At 38.1% G+C, this 17129-nt stretch overlaps 1 protein-coding gene across 3 annotated transcripts in view; it reads right to left on the bottom strand.

Moving 5' to 3' along the window:
• The window catches only part of chchd3a (coiled-coil-helix-coiled-coil-helix domain containing 3a), a 63662-nt gene extending 50465 nt beyond the window's left edge, over positions 1-13197 (bottom strand). Inside the window, exons 1-4 of one of the 3 annotated variants that reach the window (XM_008400673.1) lie at positions 12951-13196; positions 10384-10635; positions 9837-9930; positions 2360-2453 (exon numbers count right to left, since the gene is read on the bottom strand). In XM_008400673.1, the coding sequence (XP_008398895.1) occupies positions 2360-2453; positions 9837-9930; positions 10384-10635; positions 12951-13031 (521 nt within the window). In that variant the 5' untranslated portion in view covers positions 13032-13196. Of the gene's footprint in view, positions 1-2359; positions 2454-9836; positions 10636-12950 lie in introns of all 3 variants that reach the window. The other 2 variants (XM_008400671.1, XM_008400672.2) reach the window with 2 other exon arrangements.
• Between the last annotated feature and the right edge of the window lie 3932 nt (positions 13198-17129).

The following is a 17129-nucleotide window of genomic DNA, read 5'->3' as shown; positions in this document are numbered from 1 at the left end:
ATTCTACATCTTCAATGCGGTTATGAATTAAAGGAAAATGTCCTGGAGTAGATGTCTCTCTCTCTAGTGCCCCAAAAAAATCAAAACAACAAAAATATCAAATGCCGAAATGGTGGCATGGTTGTCATATGTTGCTGTTAAATCAGTGCAGTTCAAAACCCACGAAATATGTCCAATTTACAGCAGATTACATGGAACATTCTTACAGACTTGTAAGGGAAAATGTGCAAAGAAATACAATGGATAAAAAAAGTAGATGCAAGGATAGGTCAGTCGGATGGATGGATGGATGGATGGATGGATGGATGGATAGATAAATAATGATTTAGGTAAACTGTAAGAAAAAAATGCAGTCATGTCTGTGAATATGTTACATATAAAATTATAATACCCTTCCCCTTCCCCATAACTTCAGTAGTTGCATGTACTACTTTGCGTCCCTGTTTATCATAAAGACATATTAAAAGACACAGAGCAATACAGTGATATGATAATATGGGATGCACAGGCCAAAAGATATAAACACATAAGCAAAAGGCAGAGGATTATTCACTGAAGGCAAAAAGAAAAGAATGGACATGAAGAGGTTTCTTTATCAGGCTGTGCTAATGGATCACCCCCTCTACACCCAGGAAATTATCTCAGCATTGTGCTCCCCTTACCAAGACATGATTAATTGATTGCAAAGGAACAAGAGTAAAGAAGAACAGAAGATAGGAAAGGAGGGAAAAGTGCTGATGTACTTCGGAAGAGACGTAAATTGGAAACAGTGGGGATCGGAAAGTCTGGTGCTGACCTTTTGGAATATTAATGAAACTGGAAAATGGTCAAGTTTTAAAAAGAAGAAACAATTTCTTGATTCTGAAGCACAGAACTGGCATGGAAGCAGAAAAAAAAAAGAGCAAATAGTTAAGTGGTTAGACGCATGCCTTGTGATTTAGTATCACTTATAATAAAACCAGATAGTTATCCCACAATAACAGACTAGTCAAACACAAATCTTATAATTTCCTGTAGAGATGTGCCGATCAGGTTTTTTCCTGCCGATACCGATTCCGATCACCCATGAGGGCCGATCACCAATACTGATCGCATAATTATTATTTTTTTAATCATAAGCACTACCGGTTACATTACATGGAAAAAGGAACGATGAATTCACCTTAATTTAGACAAAAACGTGTTTTTAATAAATTTTTCCAAGAAAAAAACAAAACAGGCATTGTGCAAATTGTACTGCTATCGGTAATACTATCTTTAACAGACTGATAACATATGAAGGCTCTGAAGAGGCTAAATAATACAAAGAGTCAAAATAAAATCTCTCAACATTGCCAAAAAATTCAAGTATAAAACTTAACATTCAAAGGCAAATACAGGTTCCATTACAATAAACAATCCAGAGTTACTGAATGAAAACTTTCTGATAGCATGGCGGCTAGCTGATTACTGCTAGTTCGGAGTGGCTGTTTCTGACTGAGCGGAGTAATTATGCAGAGCAGGGAGGAGATTGATTATTTTTTTCAGAGATTATCTGTCTCATGTTAGGACAGCGAAAGTTTTAATACGTATGTAAAATTATTTTTTTAAGTTAGATGCTGCAGCTTTAAGCAGAGGTTCGGTGTGAGAGTCACTACCAGGTGGAGCAGAAGCGGCGCTCCGTTTGTGAAATATTACTACCTGTAGCGCGTAGCAGCGGTTCAGCAGCGAGAGCAGAACCAGCGTCTTACATCGCAGCTCGAAGACTTAAATAATTTTATTTGTTTATTTTATTCGGGTTATTCGTTTAGCTTTCTGACCATCATGCTAATCCAGGTGAGTGTTTGTAGCTGTGCGCTGTTTACCTGCTATCTGATCCTCCATATATCTTTTTTACTGCAGTGAGCATCAATGTAGCCAAACTCCGTCAAGTATGGCATTGTTTTTATGCCATATTAGATTCGTCGTGTTGATGCATTTTGACCTGCTTCAATTTTCCGCCGCAACACGCAAACTTCCCCGTTCACTCAGTGCGTTATAGTTACACATCGCTTAGGATTTGTTGCTGGGCGTTTGCACAGAGTGAAGGAAAGAGGAGACCAGCTGCACAAGCAGGCTGCAAAATGAGATGCAGGTGATCGGTTTGTGTGATCGGCAACAAGAGACCGTGATCAGCGATCACCGATCATACACTTTTTCACGAAAATCGGCCGATTATGATCGGTGGCCGATCGATCGGCACACCTCTAATTTCCTGTCATATGATAAAACAAGGCTTTGATTTAAAAAAAATAAATAAATAAAATTAATCTAGAAAAGAAGAAAAAAAACATCTCTAATTTGAAAGGAAAACTTGTGTGTAAATGTGCGGGACACCAACCATGCTTGCATATCTTGCTCTGCTTTGGCCCGCTTTTGCGCCAAGTCTTTATACAGCTCATCAGTGATCTTCTTCCTCAGGGCCTCTTCATTCACTGGAGACAAAGGAAAAGAAGGAAAAGAGTGAAAATGAGAAAATAAAAAAAAATCTTAAACACAACCATGTTTTATATTGAGGCAACAATTAGGGGAAAAATGATAGATTTTTCCACAAAGCTAGGGAAAAATAACAATCTACCAAACAACTAACAAAATAAAACATCCAAGCCATTAAATTTGTAACTGCTCTCTGGCGAGAGTAAAAATCTTGCTCAACATATTGAATGCATAGTTTCAAAGAATAAAAATAGAATAGAATAGAATACTAATACATTTAGGACTGTTTAACAGTGCTACTTTGCAGCCAATGCAGAATTAAGATCTGTATAAATCTATCTAGGAACAAAGTTAAACCCCGTCACTGTCATGAGGTCACTGGAAAAACAATAGATAATTTAAAGACTCTACATCCTCCAGTTAGTGACCAACATCAGTCAAGTCAGAGAAAGAAAGCTAGCCCAGTTAAGCCTCTTATCCAGGTCAAAATCAGCATGTTTTAGGTTTATAATTTTACATTAAACTGCAAACGCTCTAATAGGACGTCTTTTGCACAAAAGAGATCAAAGAGCAAATAAAGAATAATGGCCTTAATAAGTTCCTTTTGGCAAAAAACAAACATATCAGCACAAACAACTCATATCATCTGTCAAGCGCAGCGATAAAGGCTGATTCTTCATACGTTTGTGGGAACAGGAACTTGGCAGCTGCCTCCAATCGATAGCAAATCTGAACTCAGCTGCCTCATGCAAAAGGTTTATGATTTAAAGCACATCAGCAGATCTACAACAGAATTCAAAGCATGCGTAATGGACTAGACCACCATGCAAAGCTATTCTGTTCTCGTCCACCAACAAGGGACAGATGTTAATCTTTGGAAAAACAAATCTAAATACTGTCAATATTAAAAAGATAGAACTTAGAAAATGACCCAAGCATGAGGTGCAAACAGGATATTCATTTTCCCCGTTGCAGATTTAGTACAACAGATTAATCACAAACATTACAGTCCTAAACACCAACAGTTATTATACTCATCACACATCCTTCATAAATCATATCCCTTAAATATATATATTAATCTCCTATGATGGATTTCTGCACCTATTATCTACTTGGGAGTGTCGTAGAGTCACTATAGATTTTTAAATTACTCTTAATGTCTTAGAGTTAAAAACAACTTCCTATATTTTCTAAACACATATTCGTCCTCTATAACAAATCTTCATTGTTAAGGAATTTTCCCCTCGTACTTAGATTAATCCTCCAACAAGTGAAAAAAAATACAACAAAACAAAAACAACGGTAATATTGAGGTGAAAACTGCTGCTCAACCTGTCACTGAATTTCCAATATTTCTTTATAGAGTAACCAAAAAAAAAGGCACATAGACATCTTTTTCCTAAAAAAAAAAAAAAAAAAAAAACATAGTTCAATACCACCCTGTCAACACATATTCGTGTCATTGACGACAGACGTATATGACTCCATGTCCTCACCAGTCTATCTTGGCAGGTAATTAAGCATGAAAGTAAAGATGCCGGCCGGCGACTGGGCCAAAACGTGCTCTGAAGGCAGAAGTGGCATACGGTGTGCTGCAACGCTGCGGTGATGAAGGGGGAAGTGTCTGAGCCTGTCAAGATTAGTCTCCCACTGCATTAGTTAGATGGGATAATCCCTATTGTCAGAGTCTATTATTACCTGGTAACAGCAGCCGAGAAAAACATCATTATTACTAGAATAAGATTAACACAAAGCAAAAACAATAAGGTTACAGATACGCAAAACAAATTTCTTTGAGACAACAGCCAGATTCCACAGCATGGATCTAAATAGTAAATCAGTAAATTGAAGAAGGTACTGATGAATACAGTTCATCAAATTACTGATCATGACCTTTCCATATCTGGAAAAACTACAGGAATGACAATATAAAACAACCGATTCTTATATTCTCTTGAAATGTTAATATCAGTATTGATATTATAATTTTTTTAATACAACTTCCTTTACTGAAAAATTACCGATTCTCTTAAATTTGACCAGCGTGCCTTCTGTGTAACATGCACTTTCCAAAGGACGGAGCAATAAAAATGGCACATTTTAACAATTACGATGCATAATGCTCTAAATCATCTTTTAGGTATGCCAGAAACACATAATCCCGAATGCCCATACAAATTCAAATACAGACAAAAAATAAAAGGTTTTTCACTTGAAGCACAACAACAAAGAGTGGAGGCGGGAAGCTGATTCTCACCGCAGAGAGTATCCACAACGACAGCAGACTGTCCAGAGCACCCGAAAATAATATCCATCATGTCTGGCTGCAATTCCAAGTACTATTCATCTCACAGCACAGGAGTCTGAAATTGTTCCCGAGGAGCTGCCATGATCACTGGTAATACAGTCATTTTAGGTGAATATGAAATCACTATGGAATCGGTTACAATTAAACAAATAATAATTATGCACTGTTAGATCTTTGGAAATGGACATATTACTGTTAATGACAGATAATGAAAGAAATTATGTTACACACCTTACATTATGTTAAATTATCACCCTTAGTATTTTGATAGTTTTTTATTTTTACATAAAAAATATATATAATTTTATTTCTTTTGATCACTTCTTTGTGTAATTTTTATCATGCTTTTCGTTCACTAATGTTCATTAACAAACCATTGAGGCATTGGTGGTTTCAAATTTGGGGGACAGATCAGAAACCGCCGTTATGTAATGCTTTACTAAATTTGAGGTGGGAGCAGTAGTGGGGGCTTATTTGCCCAAACAGGCTATAACCGTTTCTGCATTGAGGACATTGTAAATTATGTTTATTTATAAAAATGTAACAAAATATACACCGGTGAATAGCCACTGTAATATGTCATCATGCAGTAGACATTTGTGTTATTGCCAAAATTTGATTATATATGAAAAATTTGTACTTTTTTTTTTATTATTATCAACAATTAAAAATACATTCACAGAGCACTACCTCAAGTATATTTCCATGGTGTTAAAAATTCAGGAAAGCTTAGACAATTCTACATTTCCTCTCCGGCTTTCCAAAGAGAGGCTTCAGATTGCTGGCGAGTCCACAGGGTCAGCCACAGAACAGGTTCTAATATGATAAACACTGTCTGGGGTCCTTGAGGGAGGCCGTTTGGGTCAGAGACAATTCCAGATTGACAGAGACCTTGTCAATCTTGAGTAGGACATGTAAATGTTAAAAAGATTAAAAGCTCATCATCTTTTTAAATGCGTCTCCCTCTTTTTCCTTCCCACCAATCGCTGGGCCCCCTGGAAGAACCCACAGAGGAGGTGGCGAAGCAGCGGAGCTCAGGCTATTGGCAGTAGAGATAATAGACAAAGGCAAATTGCATTTCTCATCAGAAGTTTCATTAACCCCGGGACCCACACGGAGGGCATAATCTGTAACATTACCACTTCCTCACGTTTCTACCTTGTGCTTTGGTCGAGTCACTACACACCTTCCACAATGCCCAAGAAAGAATAAAAAGGACAGGAAAAAGTGCCAAGAGCAGGTTTCCAACTTATGATAGTACAACTGCAATCATATCGTTTTCTTTCTAATCAGACTTCTTTGGTAATCTCAAATTACAGATTGCAAAAAAACCCCAAAAAAGCTTTTAGTTATTTTCTTACAATAATAAGGATGCTACAAAGATGTAGTTCATCAGTGTCCACTTTATGCATTTGCGCTTCCACCGCAATTTTTCTTTGCCTTTCACATCTTTCCATTCTCTTTTCTAACCCCAGGAGACATTTTTAAACAGACTATTAGTCCAGGACTGTGTGTGGGCCCTGGCATATGAATATTTATAGCATATTGGAGAAGGTGTAGGAGGTTCAACCTTGACTATGGTGTAATCAGCACACATACTTACTCAGGGCATGATTTAGAGACAGCCGACCTGCTGAGAGCCTCACTCGATACCCAACTCTCGTGGACACACATAATCAATGTCTGCCTCATTAAGGTCGCACCCTTTGAGAATTGGGCTGAACTTTGTAACATTTTTAACGAGATTCACATTCACATTCATCACACCTTCCTTTTTTTACTCCTTAAAAAGAGTGTGTCCAAGCATGATCAATCGAATAAGTTGACTTTTTTCCCACCACTTTTACAATAGTTGGAACGTTTCCAACTCTTTGAGGTGACCTCCCAGGGCTAATACTGTGAATGTCAACACACAATATATGTGGACAGTGAATGAGTCATATGCCAAGTTAAAGGACAGTTGTAGCAACGGTGCTACGAAAAAAGTCGCCCCAAGTCGACACATTTTCTTTTTCTTTTTTGCTCTAGTTTCTTGTGAAATCTTCAACACTGATTTTTGCAGTGGTTTAGGTAGAGTTTTGGGTTCTTTCACCAATACAGGAGTCAACGGTTTCTTTCATTAAACCACCTCAAGACAGGATTCAGGCATTTTTTGGCTGTCTTTATGCATTTTGATTTGCAGCGAGGGAGGTTGAACTCGGCATGGAAATGTTAAGCCCCAACTTACCAAGCCGCAGGTAGCCGCAGGTCAGCATTGTTTACGTTCTATAGCAGTGAGAGAGGGCTTTGTGGGTTGAGGCACTGCTAAAGTGATGATGCATTGCTGATGCAACCAGCCAGCCGAAAAATTTATATGCATAAACAAGGCTCAAAAGTCTTTTCTGATGAGAGGACTAAGGTAAGATACATTATTTAAATTTTAAATATTTGCTCAGTTCTTTGAGTGTAAAGAAGACAAGCAAACACATGAGCCATGTATTTCAAAAGAGTGGCCTAAATAATTAACGAAAAATAAAATGTTTGGTACATCCTAATCTTTCATGAACTGAAGATACTTTCCAGTGATAATGAACTCTGTGATGTTATATAATTCAATGAGATAATGCCATATGTACCTGACGCAATATATAGCATTAAATTGTGAATGTGTGGAAGTCCTGCATTTCAATGTGGTAGCTGCAGCATAACAGACGTGGTCTGCAGAGGATGGTCAACTGAGCTGGAAAGGTCACTGGAGTGTCCTAACCCTCTGTCCAGAATATACTTCAGCCACTGCAGAAACAGAGATTTGAACCTTTCTGTGTAAACTATTTGAACTGGTGCCATCACATCAATGGGACTGGACCATTAAAAACTAAGCAGGATCCTTCCACAACCTGCTAACATACTGAAAAAACATTGTGATTTTTACAGCAAGACAAATCTTTTTTTTTTTTTTTTTTTTTACATAAATTTGTTGAAAGATCCATAAGAAACTTATCTTACTCCCTATAACTTGTAAATAAATTAAATTTTTCTTTGTGGGCCAAAATAACTTTTTTCTCATAGTATTGATATGACATTATTTTATAAGGTTATTGTACATTATGAGGCTATATGATCAAGTGAAAATAAAACACATTAAATCCAACACTTTCATGCTTCCACACAGTAGTATATGTTTAAAACCTTTCTTCAGATTTAGTAAATGTCTTGCAAATTGAAAGATTGTCTTAACTTAAGGATCTGTATTGAGCATTTGTCAGCTTGGTTTTACACAAATGGTCTGACATTCTTCAGCCAGATTTCCGTTTCCTACTGCAGGCATGACACAGTCCACTCTTAAGAACCTAAAACATACTTTTAAAGAAAAAGTGCATTTCATTAGGCTTTTAAGTTTGTTGTATTAAACTGCGGAGGTGTCGTTTTAATCACTGGAGTTAGTGTGGCGTGGCATAAGTTGGCCTTTTTTAATTACCTCACTGACTGAGCACAGTCAAGGATGGAGTAGCATCATGGATGCTACCCTAAAAGGAATCTACTCCCACTGATACTTCTGTGTAGCGTAATGAGCAGGTAACATTCAAATGTCCTCTGTCAGATAAAAATGCAACAATTCTTTTGTTTTTTCTCTCTTTGTATTAAATAAGTAAACACCAGCTAATCCCTGTCTTTCTCCACTCCTTAATTATAAACTGCACTAAATAGAGTTTGGAGGAGACTTTTTTTTTATAATACCAGGAAACCATTTTCTAAATCCACATTTAATATTTTTTTTCTCTCAATTCTGAATAGCAATCAAATTACATTCAAATAGTCAAGTTCAGATGTAGAAATGTCAACATTATGAAGAAGAACAAGTGTAGCAAGTAAATTTGTGTTGAACTTCGGGGAAAGGTTTTCTTAAGGCAGCAACAAGCTTAGCAGTGAGATCTTTTGGAGGCAAGTTACTCAACTACAGTTATCATGAACAAAATAATATGAGCATGTAACATCCCGTAATCCAGAACGCCACTGACAAATAATCATGCGTAGCCTCACACTATGTACCTAATATACAAATTTCCTTCCACTCTTCATTACATGAGATACAAACTATTAAGACTCGAGTCTTAGACCAGGATTTGAGATCAAGTCTAAAGTCTTTAGGCCACACAATTAAGCGAGTCTAAAGTGTTGCGACTTAAGTGCAGCGGATGTTGGAGTCTGAAGTACGAGTTGCCTTCTATGTCAGATCAATGCCCAAGATGTTCGTGTATGGAAACTTATTAACAGATGTTTTTTATTTTGTCATGCTGCTTGAAATGGAAAGCAGTTTGTTTTCCCAGCTACAGCAGCTGTCAGAGAAGACAAATCCTCACAAGCAAACTCCATAAAACTAAGAGAAAAACATAAATAAGTAGATAAAGAGTCCTAAAGATGCTGTTGGTCTCCAATCATTATGTTGCACTTTCAGTAACCTTTTTCATTAAAAAAAAGAATTAATCATGCCATTAACAGTCGGTGGATGGCAATAAATCACTATATGACAGTAGCTACTGCAAGGCCATTTTTTTAAATTAAGACTAATTATAATTGCCGTGAAAAGTTGGAGGCAAACAGCTTAAGGTGGCTTATAGTTAACACCCACACAATAGGCACAATCAAAATGAAATGCAAAACAAATCTATGGCATGTTCAGTACTACATAACCCTTGCCTTCTAATTAAACATGTTACAGAAACCATGTCCAAGACATTTCAAGACAAAACCATAACCAACAGAAAAAAACATTATTTAAACATAATAGGCAAGTTTTTACTCAATGTAGGACTAAATAAAACGAAGCTGCTTCTGAAGTATATGTTTTGGATAAAGCTAGTAAAATAAGCTAGAACATTTCTGAAGAAATTTAAAGGGTTAGGGTTAGGGTAGGGTTAGGCCCCAACTACAGTTCACTGATGTGTCAAAAGTCAGAAGAAACCACTCCCACATTTTCCCTAATAAGTTTCATCACACCCTTAGTCTCAGTCAGCTTCATATTACTAGAACACATTTCTAAAGATTTATACTTCTGTAACATATTCTTTTTGCTACAAGAAATGAAACTCACCTGCTGGTGGCACAGCAGGTGGCGAAACTGGACTTGACTGAGGCACTGCCACTGGCTCAGGGACTGAAGCAGGTGATAATGGTTCCGCTGTGGGCTGGGGAGGAGGTGCAACTGGTTCACAAGAAGCAGTAAACTCAGGCAGGGGAGCTGTAGGTAAAGATTCAGCAGACTGCAGAGGCAAAGAGTCCCCTGAAGGGAGCAAAGATGCTGGCAGTATGGTGATAGGTTTGAAAACAGGAGGGGAGGAGAGGGATTCCGACTTATGGACGTGTGAAGGAAGAGGCTCAACAGCATGAGAAGGAGCAATTGGTTTGATTACTGAGGGAGGAGAGGCGATGGATTGAGTTAAGGGAGGAGGTGCAAGAGGAGTTACAGTTTCCACCAAATCTGAAGCGTGGCAGGAAGCAGGAGTGAACTGTTCAGTGTGAGCAGGAGTGGGTGCAGGAAGGGTGGTTAAAGGCTCAAGAACAGAAGCAGCAACAGCGTTAGCAGAAACTGAGGGAGATGAATGAGAAAGCACCAAGTCAGCTTTGGCGTTCTCTGCTACCTGTTGTGTGGGAGGTTTAGGAGGAGGCGTGGCCACAGACTCTGTAGCAGATGGAGCTGGAGGTGCTGCAGGTTCTACAAAAGGAGGGGAGGGAGGCGAGGAGGTGGCGAGGTCAGCGAGAGGAGGAACAGGTCGGAGTAGAGGAGATGGGATGAGGGTCGGTGCCTTTGAAGTTGCTGAAGTGGGAGTACTCTGCAACCGTTTTGGAGGAGTGGTGGGTTCTTTCATGCGCTTGATCACGTTTTCAGAAAGCTGTAAATGAGAAAGAAATCTCATATGAGAATATAACCAAACATATGACACGATTTCCCACAAAACCAAATTTTGGTATTGCATAGAACAATCACAGCTCATTCAATAACTTGCTTAAATATTCATTCTGACTGAACGTTCATGTATTTGATTGGAACTGATTGCGACGGACTTGAGTCGATACTTTGTAGAATCATCTTGCACAGGTATCACATTTATAGAAAAATAAGCAAGTGCCCAAACTTCTCAGTGAGATTGGATGAAGAGCATCTGTATCCTGCTACAGACTGACAATTGGATTAAAGCTTGCATCTTAGGCCACTCTAACTAAGGAATATAGAGTAACCTGGTCATACGTCTAATGTTTTCTGCCTTGGTTCTCCTGTTTTTACCTCCATTTATCCTTAATATCAACCCTGACCAGCTTACTTTCCTCCCTGCTGAAAAAAAAGAACATTCATCCACATGTGTCCTCCCTATAGCATACGGGAAACATCCAGCAAGAGCTTGTGCCTCACCCTTGTCATTATCAGATTATGGATTGAACAGTGAACAGAAGTAAGATGTTCAAAGCTTGGAATGTTGCTTCATAATCCATAGCCCTGCATTTTGATTGCATTTTATGTAATGCAAGATATGAAAAGTAAATCAGCAAACCAGTTGCAAGTGATTCAAACTATTTTTGATTCCAATAATACAGTCCTGAGAGATTGTTTAATGTGCTTGGGAAACACGAACACTTTGAAAATGCAAGGCAGCAGCTGCAAGGCAAAGTGTCTTTTAGAATCTAAGATGCAGGGCATTAATACTGAAATACACGGTTCAAATAATGTTTTTCTTGCTGCTTTGCCATTTACCAACAATTTTGTTTGAGCAAAAGTAAAGCACTAAGAAGTGAGTGGAAAACAACATAGACGTGAGTACAAAAAGAGCATGTTTCAGGATATTTTCACTGTAAACATGCACCGTCAATGTCAGTGTTCAGAAAAAAAAGAAAGAAAAAAGCTGCAATCACAAACTGTCTTATCTGGTGGTCATCTAAACATTGTACAAGCGAAGCCTGCAGGAATTCAAAGTGAATACTGCACTGTTTCTGTCTGCCAGCCCTTTGGGTCATCTCTTGAACATTTTTAAGAGAAGTATACATTTAAAAAGCACATCATGTCTCCTTTCAAGAAAAGTGAATGGTAACTGATGAGAGGAACTACTGCTGCTAGTCTGAAAGCTAAATCACTTCCAATTCTTTGTGAAACAGCATTTTGGCGATAGAAAAAAAAAGTGTTCTGAAGTTGCAGCCACGATTATCTTGACAAGATTAGATCACTTCTTAAAGTAGCGCCACAAGAAAGTAGGGAAATCACAAGCATTCTTAGCTGATTTTAGCCCCAAACAGATCATTATATTCTCTGAAGGGGAAAATGCTTCTTATGCTACACATGATGAAGTGCCAAAATTCTGGAATATAGGAGAATATTATTATTGAGAAGATTTAACCATTCTCAACTCCTAGTAAAAAAAAATGCTTCTTTCCTCAATTTTTAAGCCAGCGTCCTGTTAAACGAATCATGGAACAAAGTGATTTTCATAATTTGTCAGGCCTGAAAAACACCTACCAAATCAAATTTTTCCACTTTTTATAATAAATATGGGCTCAAACATCAAAAACACGCAGTACACATGGCCTGAGTGAATGGCAACCTTCATTCAAAACCCGTGATCTAATTGGCAGGGGAAATGCAAATCCATTCAAATTACAGTAGACAAATGTTATGGGGTTACAACAAACAGGACTAAACAAAAGCTTTCCATGTTGCCCTAACAACTGAGTAATAATAGAGTCAAGCTCACTGAAGTGTTATGTGATCAGCGAAAGCCTCTCAGGCTATATTTAACATCAACTGAGAGTGGCACAGGTGAATTTGTAATGGCAGCCTAATAGCAGAGGCTGCTAATAAAACACATTATGCATATTGTCCTCTGGACAATAAGACAATTAAAGGAATAACAAAGCAAGAAGGAGAATGGGGTCAATCTTTCTTTATCGAGATTTCTTTTTAAACTCCACAATTCTTGGACACATTTGAAAGTTGCAGTGCTTTAAAGTTCACACTGTTTGAAAATAAAATCTCTTTACCCCCTACTTTCAGCAGAACTTCTAGCATTGGAAGAGTTGAGTGCAAATGCTTTCACTCTAGTTTAGCTTGTTTTATATTTATTAACACCGTGTGCATACAGCCTAATTTCTGACAGCATATCTGCCTGTGAATTAAAGAAGTAACACCGGTTTCTTTCAACAGGTCTACCCTGTAACTTACCCGTATGCCCTTCACCACTGTTATATTCTCGTTCTCGTCTGACTCGAATGAAACACGGCGGGTACTGTTGTTTGCTCCCATTGTCAGACCGCAGGGTGTCAGAAAAGTCGCTAATCTGGGCTACATATAACACACAATATAACCACACACTTCTGTTTTTGTCCCGGTTGCGTACAGTCAAGTACAAATGTGGCCCAAACTACACGGCTTCAGAAAAGTGCGCACTTCCTTAGCATGACGGGTTTTTTAACAACGTGCAAGATTATTGGTTGAGTAAGTAACCCGTCTGTGTATCAAGAATGCTCATTGGTTGTTGCTTTGAAGTGGGCAGGGCGGTAATGTGACAGACAGCAGTACTGTTCTTGACTTTTTCGGCATCACGTGAAGATATTCAATTAGTTTTTTTTTTGTTTACATACATACTGAGCTCTGGATGGCTGGTGCTGTTTGTGATGTCGTTCAATCATTTTTAAAAAATAGTCAAAGCATTCACGTTTACTTATATTTTTAATTTTAATGTGTAAGAAATATTTTTACACAATGCTAGAATTAGTGTCTTGCAAGAAATAATGTAGGTATACGTGATACATACTCACGTAAAGCCTAACAACACAAAGTGTGACAGTACTGTAAAGTTGAAGTAAGAGTATACTTGGTTTTCAGGAGCACTGTGTTTCTCACCTCTAATAAACATTTTGTAACTAAATTAACAAAATCTAATGAATTCCCTCCCTTTGATGGAATACACCTGTGTAATAAGTGCAACCATGATTTTTCTTTTTTTTTCGAGGCCATGGTCTTGAGCTGGAAAAGGGTAGAGTGTCTTCTCCGGGTCAGGGGGGTCGTCCTGCCTCAAGTGGAGGAGTTTTAGTATCAGGGGATCTTGTTCACGAGTGAGGGAAGAAGGGAGCGGGAGATCGACAGGCGGATTGGGGCAGCRTCTGCCGTGAAGCGGGCACTGTACCGGTCCGTCGTGGTGAAGAGAGAGCTGAGTCAAAAAGCGAAGCTCTCGATTTACCAGTCGATCTACGTTCCCACCCTCATCTATGGTCATGAGCTTTGGGTCATGACCGAAAGAACGAGATCACGGATACAAGCGGCCGAAATGGGTTTCCTCCGCAGGGTGGCTGGGCTCTCCCTTAGAGATAGGGTGAGAAGCTCGGTCATCCGGGAGGGACTCAGAGTAGAGCCGCTGCTCCTCCATGTCGAGAGGAGCCAGTTGAGGTGGCTCGGGCATCTGGTAAGGATGCCTCCTGGACGCCTCCCTGGTGAGATTTTTTGGGCACGTCCCACAGGGAGGAGGCCTCGGGGAAGACCCAGGACACACTGGACTATGTCTCTTGGCTAGCCTGGGAACGCCTTGGGGTTCCCCTGGAGGAGCTGGAAGAAGTGGCTGAGGAGAGGGAAGTCTGGGCCTCCCTTCTGAAGCTGCTGCCCCCGCGACCCGACCCCGGATAAGCGGCAGACAATGGATGGATGGATGGCATGAGGTTACAAATGAGCCCTAAAACACAACTTCGATTCCATTTTATGGCAAATAAAAGAAATATTCCTATATAACAATTATACATACACATTTATGTAAGTTGTAAAAGCTAACTGGCATTTTACCTACATTCATTAGGAACTAAAAGTGTTATTAGGCAGTGTTTCTACATCATCCAACAAGTTGTGCACTAAAAATATACAGAAGAGTTATTCTCATCAAGTTTTTAAGAAACTCTGACATATTGAGGCCAGCATTTTGAAATGGTCAATTCCAGTTTCAAACCAGTTCAGTAATGTTGTTTTATTATTATTATTATTATTATTATTATTATTATTATTATTATTATTATTATTATTATTATTATTATTATTATTATTATTATTATTATTATTATTATTATTATTATTATACCACTACTGAAAATTAATTATTTATACTGTAACATCAGAGGAGGAATGAAATTTCTAATTCAACATCTCATGAAATTTACAACTGAAGTCAGACACTTCACTAACAAAAGAAAACTTTTGTTAGTTATTTTACAAAAAAATACAAATTAAAAGCTGTATATGGTTTTTGGTGCCAAAATTTTTATCTAGTCTTATTTGAAGATGAAGTGAACTTTGATTTTTGTCTTTTTGAGCTGAACCAAGGAAACATTAAAACATGCAGGTCACTGATCCCTCATAACGGACATTTGAAAACAATATTTTAGTTGTTTTCTTGATGCCACACACCTGCTTCACACCCCTGTGACTATTTCCCCCTTTTCAATTTATTCTGCTTTTGTATTGTTGTCAACCGCAAACATTTTAGAGCAACAAACAAAAAAGTAACGAACTTATAAGCAGGGGAAAAAAACTTAAAATAAGACTAGTTTTTATTGAGTTTAATGGATTTTGAACATTTAAGTATTCATTTAGAGACACCAGTAATAAGTCATTTTTTTAAAAAAGTATGCACGGAAATACTTCACAGGTCATAAAACAACTAAAAGTAATCAAAATGAATCAATCATCCACACTGAAAAAGCATTATTCATTATTTACATGAGAGTCTTTTGATTTGTTCAGCTTTTTAATATGTTTGTGTAAAACTACACTGACAGACTCTCATGCAGTCTCACAGAGCAGAAAACTGCAGGTGGAGGTTTGATGCGTCTCTAGGAGGTTAGAGCGTGACAGCTCGTACAAATAAACCTGATATATTACACACATATCCCAGTGCATGTTTAATGAAACTCTTTTATACCTATCCTTGCATTTTTGCGGAGGCTTTTTGAACCACGAGTGTGTGTAGATCATGCTAAACAATATGAAAAAGTGGAAACGCGTTTAAAAATTTAATACACACGTGTATTGTGCGGTCAGTGACCTAATAAATCTTGTAAGACAATAAACACTGACCACAGGCATTTGTTTATAATGCAAAGCCATTCATCATGGGGTTCGTTGTTTAGACATATAAGCAACTTTGAATGATATTGGTTTTGTAGTAAAGGAAGTTCAAACGGCTTTTACACTGTGATGTCATTCCCCAAAGAAGACCCACTGCACTACTATGCTCTTGCTAATGCGGTGCCCTGAGGCTTGCTTTGAAACGCTTCAGGTTTTTCCTTCTTTTTTTTTTTTTTTTACACGGCAATGAGACTGAATGTTGGAGTGTGAAAAAGACTCTTTTCTCTACATCAGGCTTATCAGAGCAAGAAGGATTTATCTTACCGTCATGCTTGTCGATAATGTTACTTTATTTTATTCATTTCCATCTCTTCAGTGGAGTCAGTTGTAATGTTCAACAGAAAGAAGCAGTTTTTTTTCCTGTAGGCTATCCATGTCTAAGATTTGCTTTAAATTTTACCTAGAGGTTGATTTAATTGGTATCATTATCCATCTTGTTTTTGATCATTGTAATGCTCCTTCCTGCAATTGATCTAATTATGAGATTTTAGTGTTGTTTCTCTCCAACAGGCAAAAAAAAAAAAAGTTTTTTGAAATCTGCCTTGAAGACACCATAAGCTTATCTTAATTATTCTGCACATCTTAGCTATCTCAAATATGCAACACACAAAACTGAAAATTTTAGAACATGAATTAGAAGAGGAAAAAAATCCTGCTTAATTTTCACTGAATAAAAACTTAGCATCATGAATTCAAAGGCCTTTAAACAAGTTTTTACGACCTTGTTCATCTTTTAACAGAAGTTGCTGTTTTACAGCAACTGACCTTGGAGGAAGTAGCCCAGTGGAATATGATTTGTCAGTATAAGGTGAGGTGATAGGAGCTTTGAAACATAACTTGGACTTGGTAATGGGAGGTGTTTTTTTTTAAAGGCAAACAATAGGTCCTGCATGACACAGCAATTGCTTTTTGGGGAGGTGGTTGAGAAACAAAGATCACCCGCAATGTTATCTCATCATTCCACCGGCACATCAATCAGGACTCAGGCTGCGGGAGATCGACCTCCTTTGCTCCAGAATCAATGCTCTCTTCCATTCTCGTTGGTACAGCAGATATGGTGAGAGATACAGGGCACAGGAGGCCTGAAAAACCCAGTTCTATATGTTCTAAATGGTGTTGGCTATTAACTCACTGACCTTCACTGCCTGTCTCCTTTCTCCTTTGCACTTCCTTGTCAGTCTCAGGAGGACCAGAGTGAAAATCTAACAATAAAGGATTTATTCTCTGTTTTTA

Source organism: Poecilia reticulata, linkage group LG23 (genome assembly GCF_000633615.1).
Source record: "Poecilia reticulata strain Guanapo linkage group LG23, Guppy_female_1.0+MT, whole genome shotgun sequence".
Lineage (NCBI taxonomy): Eukaryota > Metazoa > Chordata > Actinopteri > Cyprinodontiformes > Poeciliidae > Poecilia > Poecilia reticulata.
This window is presented reverse-complemented; position numbering and strand designations above follow the sequence as displayed.